The sequence below is a fragment of the Filicampus tigris genome, chromosome 20, assembly GCF_054856515.1.
Source record: "Filicampus tigris isolate MCC_2025a chromosome 20, RoL_Ftig_1.0, whole genome shotgun sequence".
Classification (NCBI taxonomy): domain Eukaryota; kingdom Metazoa; phylum Chordata; class Actinopteri; order Syngnathiformes; family Syngnathidae; genus Filicampus; species Filicampus tigris.
In genome coordinates this window covers 355,001-365,000 of record NC_141236.1, presented here as the reverse complement: position 1 = coordinate 365,000, position 10,000 = coordinate 355,001, and the positions used below count along the sequence as shown (strand labels likewise).

At 38.2% G+C, this 10,000-nt stretch overlaps 2 protein-coding genes across 5 annotated transcripts in view; both read right to left on the bottom strand.

Annotated features, from left to right (window-relative positions):
* lyrm2 (LYR motif containing 2) overlaps nucleotides 1–2,995 on the bottom strand; it is an 8,899-nt gene extending 5,904 nt beyond the window's left edge. The window contains exon 1 of the mRNA XM_086019766.1: nucleotides 2,360–2,995. Within this exon, the coding sequence (XP_085875892.1) occupies nucleotides 2,360–2,404 (45 nt within the window). The 5' untranslated portion in view covers nucleotides 2,405–2,995. The remainder of the gene's footprint in view (nucleotides 1–2,359) is intronic.
* Nucleotides 2,996–6,943: 3,948 nt separating this feature from the next.
* Nucleotides 6,944–10,000, bottom strand: part of mdn1 (midasin AAA ATPase 1) — a 219,081-nt gene continuing 216,024 nt past the window's right edge. For all 4 annotated transcript variants that reach the window (XM_086018242.1, XM_086018239.1, XM_086018240.1 and 1 more), the window contains exon 102: nucleotides 6,944–7,910. In XM_086018242.1, coding sequence (XP_085874368.1) covers nucleotides 7,725–7,910 — 186 coding nt within the window. In that variant the 3' untranslated portion in view covers nucleotides 6,944–7,724. The remainder of the gene's footprint in view (nucleotides 7,911–10,000) is intronic.

Genomic DNA, 10,000 nt, shown 5'->3' with positions numbered 1-10,000 from the left:
GCATTCAAGCAGCCACGAACGAAATGACTTGGGAGCCTTTCAGGCGGCACGTTTACATTGGAGTCAATGTAGCTCATGCGGGCAGGCGCGGTTGCGTGCAGGGCGGCGCGAGTGATGCTTTTGGGCGGAGGGACGTCATCGCATATTAAACAAATAAACTTTTTTGCCATTATGTCTTTATAACACTGATAAGCAATTTATATTTGATATTCCAGTTTAGCAAACTGTTAAATATTTAGGGATTCATATTACAAAGGAACCTTTCAGAGAGACGGCATCTACATTTTTCCTTGAGAATCCAAAATCAAAATTAATCTTCAATATGTGGTTACAGAGAGACCTTTCAATATTTGGAAGAGTGTTACTCTCAAAAGCTGGAGGCGTGTCGAGATTTATTTATCCAGCTTTGTCACTTTTTATAAATGATTCACTTTGTAAAGATATTAACAACTTGTTTGTGCATTTTGTTTGGAAAAACAGACCATCTCAAAAAAGAAATTCTTAGACTAGAGAGAGCAGAAGGGGGGTTAGAAGTCCTAGATTTTTTTTTCATTTGAACTCTACCTTCAAAATCAAATGACTTAATACATCCATGAAACAACAAATGACACTGTAATTTTATTCCACATAAAGCAGTTATTCTTATTGAGTTGCAATTTTTATATTGCAAAATTACCACTTAAACTCTCAAAATTGCATCAACAGGCCTTATTAGCTGTGGAAATTATGCCATGTGCATAACTTTTCCCCTCATAAATAAATAATTTGGAACAATAGTAATATTACGTAGTATACATTAAGTATAAAACTTTGTATAATAAAGCCTGGGTTGAAAGGGGTATCATTTATGTTTCAGACATAGTTGGGGTAACGCGTTACAAAAGTAACGCAGTACAGTAATACATTACATTTAGGCAGTAACGACGTAATGTAACTTGTTACTCTTTTTTTTGGTAATATTATTAGTTACTGAGACCGGTAACGTGTTACAAATTTCAGGACCATGATACATATGTTGACATCATTTAACAAGTACATCGTTTCTTATTTACCTTTTTTTTCAAATCACCTAGAAACTTTGTCACCATGTAGTAAAAGAAAATTAGAACTAATTGAACTTTCAATTATTATAAATAGAAAAAATAAGAATGAAAAAGGAAAAAACATTTAGTCAGGTCAGTTTTGACTTCAATACATATTTTTGCTTTTATTTCTACCTTTGGTACTCAAAGCGCTTCACACTGTACCCCATCTACCTCCTGATTGCATTGGGAGCAACTCGGGGTTCAGTATCTTGCTACTTCTTGATACTTCAACATGGTCAGAATGGCCGGGGATTGAACCCACAACCTGCCGGTTGGGAAAGGACCACTCTACCACTGAGCCATGCCGCCCCCATTGTGTAAATTAATTTGAGAATAATGATAATTTCATTTGTGGTTTACAGTGTGATTATTTATTTACTGGAAAAAATATCAGTTCCAATATTTATATCTAAAAAATAAATCTTGTTGATACAAATATTGATCAAAAGTAGTGATGTCCCACCACACCATAGAGTCGAAACATTTAGTATTATAGACCACACTATATAGTTAAATATGGTCATAAGTTAACTTTACCAGCTAGAGTATGGCAGCAAATTTTGCATTTTCCTTTTAAGGTCTTGAAATCATTATTAAATAAATTAATCCCCGATTTTTGAAAAAGTAACTTAAAAGTAACTTAAACTTGAGTAACGCATTACTCTACAAATAGAGTAATATTGTAAAGAAACGTATTACTGTCACATGCAAGTAACTAATAATATGTAATATATTACATTTTGGAAGTAACTTGCCCAACACTGGTTTCAGATTTGTTTTAAAGTAATGGCAGAATTTATAGGTATGATTTTTTTTTTTTAATTTGAGTTCCTTCGTGAATTATCTCTGGTTGAATCGAATTACTATGCCTTACATTTTTATTTGTATTTTTCATTTTCTTTTTCTTATATGTTGGCTTTTTGTGTGTGTGTGTGTGTATTGTTTATTTCTTGCATTACATTGATATTTTCACTTTGTTATACAATACTTATATATTTGGAAATGTTTGTTTGAAAGTATATATAAAAATAGAACGACAATCGTTTCGAACAAAAAAAAACGACAGTTTCTTTCATTTCCGCAAAGATTTGAAAATACAGTACTGTATACACAAAAAAAGAAAAGGTCAGGAAATAGTGTGCACATTCGGACACAGCGGAGCCTGACATTCCACAATCTAAGATCGCCATTATTAAAGCGGTCAGAATTGATATAAACTGTCTATGTATGAATAATATGTAATACAGTATAGTAAACGCGTGCGCTGTATTTACCTGTTTCAAAGACATCGCAGTAGACGGTATTCTTGTCGTTGCCATCTTTCTGTCAGCCAAAAATAACGCTTTGTCTTCTTCTTCAGCGGGTGGCAGCTAACGTTTTACAGGCATTAACGCCACCTACTGTGCGCGAGTGTGGGTCAGTCGCGGGACTTTGTTGTACAACGCAAAACACAACACGTACTTTGTTGCGGTGTTCTCTCTGAATTAATGCCACATTTAGTCGGCCGAAATATGTGGAACCGTTGCTGTGTTCAGTGTGGTACAAGGAACACAATGGTCGTACCAAAGTACATAGCCCTGTCAACACACTATCGCCCAATCCCAATACCAACACTTGCACCCTACGGTCTTCGCCGAAGTGCACACGTCGTCGAATTGCACGAAGAGTTCGACGGCGCAGGTTACAAGTGCACAAGAATTGCAGACTTGGGACACTCCGTGTGACGTCATCAATGTTTGTCCCTTGCGTCGGCAAGCGTGGCGGCTCGGGTTGTTGTTTTGGCAATTTTACTCTTTAAATTATATTAAAACTTCAGTAAAGTTGTAGTAAAGTAAAACTTGGGGTCAGTCTTCCAGTTGATGGGGGATATGGGTCCATTAGTTGAACTATTTGCAGCTCTGCACGACATACGGCGCATGCGCAGAAGGTTGCTAAATACGGCAGATAAACTAAAACAAAATACGTTGGTAAACGGTGACGGATAAACAGTGACTTTAAACGTCGATTGAAATTACACATATACAAATTATAAACTTTGTAATAATTCGATATTTACACTTTTGTAGACAATTTTTCGGCACAGGTACAGGAATTCCACCGAATGTCGTCAGTTTCCCGCCATTTTGGATAAATCCGCATGCTTCGGTTTAGGAGCCATGGATGAGGGCTTAGCCAAAGTGCGAAACAAGGGCGCAAAGGGAGCGGGTCGACAGAGCACTTGAATTGGGACACCCTATAGCAGGGGTAGGGAACTCCGATTCTTCGAGAGCCATATCCTGCTTGTTTTGGATCCCTCCCTACCACAACACACCTGACTCCAATGATCAGGATAGTTTCATACTCCTACCGAGCATGCTGATGAGCGGATCATTTGAATCGGGTGTGTTGTCCTTGGGAGAGATCCAAAACAGGAAGGATATGGCTCTCGAGGAAAACGGAGTTCCCTACCCCTGCCCTATACAGTAATCTAACACAGGGGTCACCAAGTCCGGTCCTCAAGGGCACCAATCTTGCATGTTTTCCCATCTCTCCCCGCTGCAACACATCTGATTGAAATGATCAGCTCATCAGCAAGCTTTTCAGAGGCCTGATAACAATACAGATCATTTGAAACAGGTGTGTTGCAGCGGGGAAAGATGGAAAACATGCAGGATAGGTGCTCTTGAGGAGCGGACTTGGTGACCCCTGGTCTAACATGTAGCGTGAGTACCACATTCCAGAGCATTGGTGCCGGAATAAAAAATGCTCTAAAACCTGCAGACTTCTTGTTGGCTCTTGGGATCACTGAAAGACCAGCGTTTTGCTAACGAAGGTTTCGAGAGGGAACATATGGTGCCACTTGGTCAACGAGATAGGAAGGTGCTAATCCGTGCGATATTTTATAGATAAGTAGCAAAATCTTGAAATTGCATCTCAAGTGGATCGGGAGCCAATGCAAATTGCAGAGCTGGACATCGCCTATTTCCCGTCTGCGTATTTAATTGACCCACGTGGTCCCAGACGATCCGGGTCAGCCAAACCATGTAGAGAATGGATTTAACCTGTACCGCGTCACACGCAGGTGCTGCACTCCTGACACGTGGCTGAATAAATTGTCATTGATTTGTTAATTTGTGTCACGTGCAGGTGCAGTGTATCGCGTACAAAACAATAGAGCAGTGGTCCCCAAACTATGGCCTACGGTCTTGGCCTGGCCCCCTGAACAATACAAGAGACACGTTATGATTTTTTTTTTTCAGTCTCTGGGCACAAAATCGATATACACGCATATAACGTGACAGTCTTTTTTCCCCGGTGAAGAACCCAGAGAGGGTTCAGGGTTTCCCCCAGTGCAATATTTTATTTTCCTCTTTGCCATAATGGAGACTTTTACTGACGTAGTTTATGAGTGGTAGTGGCCAGCCAAAGGTCATTGCTTGCGAGCTGAGGGGGTCTAAGTAGCCAAGTAGCACCACATCTCGGCCCGACTTGCAGAGTAGACGACCTTCATGCCCGTCTCCGCCGTTCAACTATAGGAAATACAAATCTGTGATTCTCAGTTATGGTATTTGTGTTTTGATAAAGCACAAAATGCAATTTTACACTCCGTTAATCGCTATGCAAAACAATTTATTTCGTGCCTTGTGTAGTTGTGAAGTAGTACCCAGCATTCCTTTCCGTTTTTTTTGTTGTTTTTTTTGGCAAGCAGTTAATAATTATGGGTTTGTTTTTGTTAGTTCATTCTTTCCCATGGTGCAATTCGTTATTTGGATTCACCCACCTTATTAATTTTCATGAACTGCTAGAACTGTTAACTATTGCACCTTACGTCTGGAATTTATGATGGCCGTGTGATTATGATTCACGTCTGTATCATGTTTTTAGGGCTGCCACCCGGTGGCAACCGAGTGCATAAGAATGATAAGCTAAATCATCCATCCATTGTCTGAACCGCTCATGCTCACTAGGGTTGCGGGCAAAATGGAGCCTATTTGCCCATCAAGTCAAGCTTCTGCTGTCGTTTTTACTACTTACATTTAACTGCAGGTGACAATGCAGCACGATAGTATAGTATTATACAGCAGTATCGTCTTCACGATATATATTGTCCTGTTATTGTATTTCTGAGTAGATATGTAATCCGCAAAAAATTATCGTGACAGGCCAACCGATGAATAATTACGTTTAGGAACCCTCCTGCGATCATCACATTTTTGCGTGGCCCTCAAGAAAGTTTGTGGACCCCTGCAATTGAGTGTCAGACTGGTATGTGTTTATACTTCTCATCCAACCACAATCAAAATCCCTGCATCTATCCTGGTGCCACCTACCCAGATTGGTGTTTTGAACCATGATGAACTGGAATGAACACAATCCAAAATGAAATAGTAACGAGGCTTCTTTGTGGAAGGTACAGGTATCAAACTCAAGGCCCCCGGGGCCGCGAAGGCAAGTTGAAAAGAGTTGAACAAACTTTTTATTGGCTTCTGATTTCAAAACTAGTTATCCATCAATGCTGTGTATATGTGATAATGCGTCCACAGTCGTAACGGCCCTCCGTGGGACTATGATGTGGCCCGTGACAAAAATGAGTTTGACACCCCTGGTGTAAGGAGTATAAAGTACAAAATATTTTCATAAAAATGTAAATATTTTCGTAAAAATGTAAGAATTATAATGTAGGCCAAAAATAACTACTCCACTAAAGTACAGATACCCCAAATATCTACTTAAGGTAGTATTTTTACTTGACACCTCTGCAGTGAACGAAGGCAGTTCGAGCAGCCAAGACCCCTGCCGGTGTCCGAGCAGTGGTGTGGCCGAAGCTGGTTTAACTCCCATACTCCTTCAAAACTTTAACCAGAAACCAGGTGCACATCATACACGGTGCTTTTCTTAAGTTTCACTGAGATTCTTTCTTGATAGTTTAGGGGGGCGAAATCTGTGTCATTCGTGCCATTGACATCACCGGAATCCAGTAAAACTTTCTAGAGCAGGGCTGGGCTAATGGGTATACTGTAGTTATTTTAGTAAGATATATTAGTATAAATATCACTTGTAATGAAGCCCCATATAGGACCTTAGACTAGGTAAAATTATTGGGCGTCTTCTGTGGAGATCATGGTTCGTGTGACAATGATTACACAACATGGTGCACATTTGAGTCTGGAATGCTCCCACACATTCACCATTTTCTGTCTTTTTTTTTTTTGGATGACGATTAATTTTGTTCCCGCTGCATCAACCACGTGCCAAATAAACTTCTCAGTTGCTTTGAATGAGGCGAATGTGAAAATTCAAAATGCCAACACAACTCAGGTTTGAAATATTTTCATGCGCTGTATAATACATTTGCCATGTGCTGAGAGGATGAGAGCAGTGCGCAAATCCACACACGCACATACAAGGTGCTTAGAGAAAACATTGACCACCGGTAGTTAATTTTTTTTTGTTTTGTTTTAATAAATGTTTTATTTTATTCCAGTATCATTTGTCCTCAATTATATAAAGTGTTCTTTTTGCAAGCCCTTTGTGATCCATGGCGTAAATGAGCACTGACGTGTCCCGGTGAATCTTTGTAACGGGCGACGTGTGTTGTATAGTGTGGTTACAATTGGCGAAAATGCATCATATACCCTTAATAATTTTTTTTTCTCAAAATAATTTTAAAACATTAAAATGTGCGGATTTACTTAGTAAAAGATTGAAAAGAGTGGGGTGAACAGAATGGACACACACAGAAAAGGAGTGTGTGACTTGACCTACGCTAAACGCCTGAGACTCACCGAATCCCCATGGGTTCCATCAAACCCAGGTCAAAAAACACTGCTCTAGGTGAAAAAAAAAAAAAGAAAACTTCAATAACAACACTCAGTGAGAATTGTTTAAACTTTTAATTTTTCAAAATCGTCTGTATCATGATTGAAACACATACAGTATATGAGAAACAAAGAAACTTCAGTTTAAGTAGGCAACAAAAGAAATAATTTACGTCAATGGAGCAAAATCTACTCCTTAATGAGTTTTGCTCACAATTTAGAGCAACTAAGGGTAATGGATAAGTTGAAATAGCAGAAGTGTCTTCAAAAGCTAAAATATGAATTTGCAGCTTTGCTTCAAATTGCTAAATGACATTTCCTTAAAATTGTAACAGCTGCAACTGCACACAGCAAGGGGTGAGCAGTGAGCAATGCCATTTATTTTACCAAGACGCACTTAAGTTCCTTCCCCATGGGAAAATCCACGCGCTATGGTTATCAAGTAAAGCATGGGGTAGGCCACGAACACAAAGCATTCCCACAGCTCACTTTATGTTCACAATGAATATTCATCATTACCTTCACTTAAGTAAAACTAAATGAAATGCAGCACAGGGAATACAGCATGTTGTTTTACCAAGATGTTTAACGCAAAAATGGTGACATTTCTATTTCAAATCCAACATGCAAGTTAAGGCAATCATGGTTAATTTAAAAATGAAATATAACACTCCATGTCAAAATACAATAATTTGATTATAGTGACAGTACCGGTATACATGAAAATACACATTTATAGCAGCAAGTCATTTTTTTCTCTTGAGACAAACAGTGATGCATTCATGGGTAGTTTGATTTCTTTCAAGAAAAATTTCACCTTTGGGGAAACCCCCCCCCCCCCTCAGTGGCCGACAGTGGTGACAAGTTCAAACCACTGCCTTAGTGCATCACTCAGGGTCTCTGGCAACGCATTGACATCTCGCAGGATGACATAGAAGGGGAATGGAAACTCCTCCATATAGGAGCGGATCTCTGGTAGCTCTCCTGGCCCTTTAAATAATGGCACCTTGATGTCCAGGATAGAGTCCTGCAACAGAGCACCACAGATTGCATCAGTGCAGATTAATATGTGAATTCTTTTGCGGATAAATTGCTATTGATGTTACCATTATAAAATGATATACTGTATCAAGGCTGGAGATATGTTTTTTTTTTTTCTTTGAGAAACATTTTTGCTCATCAATGACATTCTAATTGTTAATATGCAGGTTTATCCGAGTGATCTGAAACAAGAGTTTAGTTAAAATTATGACAATATAACAGGGGAGTTATAAAGATGCAGCAATTGAATATTTTAGTATTTGAGTATCCTACGGAAATTTCTATCGAATTGTCAAATATTTGAATAAAATATGTTTTTTTTTACTTGATTCAAGGGCAATTATAAAAACAAAAGGGATTTTTTAAATTCTATTTGTATTCATTTTACTTAAAGGATCAATTGGTTTCGCTTTTTTTTTGTTTTTAAAAGACTAAGTGTGGTGTAAACTTGGCCAACCATCTTGTGAGTACTACTAAGAGCTAAAACTATTTTAAGCATACTTTTGTTAGTTTTTACGACATAACCCACCAGATTCATAATTTGACCCATAACACGTTTAACAAGGATGCAAATGTTCGTCAATCTCCGGTAATCTTCGGAGTGATGTCACTAGAAGGGCTCGAGTCGCCAGTCACCCATTGTCTGCATTGTTGATTGTCCCCCTTAACTGCTCTTCGCCATTCTTATTGCATTTTTCGGTGAAATACCTCGGTGCTGTGTGGCAAAGTGTTGTTCACATTCAGGCCAACCGTTGTTTGAGTGGATAAAAGATAAGAATAGGGCACGTAAATGGACCAGCTTCTTTCTCGCAAAGCGAATGGATTTCACGCCGGTGTTACAGTTCAACTGGCTTCCACATTAACTGGCTCCCGATTCCAGCTGTGACCGTTTGGGCAATGCCAGTCCAGTAATTTTGTTTTTCCTTGTCTGCAGATCCGTCACAAAGCAACATCGAAACTGTTCTATTGCATACCTGTTCAATTATTCAATCAATTATTGCAGAATAAACACTTGAAACCAAACTTCTCGTTTACAAATCCTGACTGGCTGCAAAAAATTGTAAACATATTAAAAATAAATATAAAGATAGCGGGCGGTATTTGAACCTGTGACAAAGGGGAAAAAGCAACAGCATAATCGGAGTGAATGCTCCACCCACTACACCATGAGCTGGCAAGACTGTTGATGAATGAACATGCCATGTCCTCTTGGAAAACTGCCAATCAAGTCTATCTTGCGATAAATTCATTTGCATTTTATGATTTATTCAATATACCTTAGTTATGCCTACTAGTACTATCACAATGTGACAAGAAATGACGCTAATTTGACAATATAGGACACCAACCTGCGCTGCTAATGGCTGGCATTGAATTAGCCTTTATGCAACTTCAATTGAGTAGCGTTTTCAAATTGCTTCAAATGCAATTTCCAAACATATTATTGGTCATTGTATTGTAATACAGTTTATATATGGCCTACTGTAATTTATAAGTATTGTATAGATTACGTACTAGTATGTAACAGTCAACATTTAAATGAGTTTAAACCCAATCAGCATATTAAATTTATAATTTATCAGAAGCAAATTACCTTAACTTTGTTAACTTTATGTAAATATTACTTTAAAAACAAAACAATAAAGGCTCCAGACAAAGGTCTAAATGTATACATGAATAGCATGTCTGTTATTTTGTCAAAATTGGCATTTTACTCCAAGCAGTTTACTACTTTGGCAATTTATAAGTGCATAGCAAGTGAACGCGGTTGGTTATACAAGGAAACCATACTTTATTTTATACATTTGCACTTTATTTTTTTTTAATAATTAATTTACTAAATGTTTTTGGGTCCAAAACAAACTTAAATTGTAATAGCGTTTCAAATAATTTTTTCTTAATATTTTGTACATGTTTAAACCTGTTCTTGTTTGTAGCAAAAAATAAATAATCATTTGAATAATCGTGATTTCAATTATTACCATAATCGAGCAGCCCTAACCATGATAGACTGGGATGGAAGATGAGTGGTTTGAGTTTAGGAGCATGGTAATGGATCGAATCAAACTTGTATCT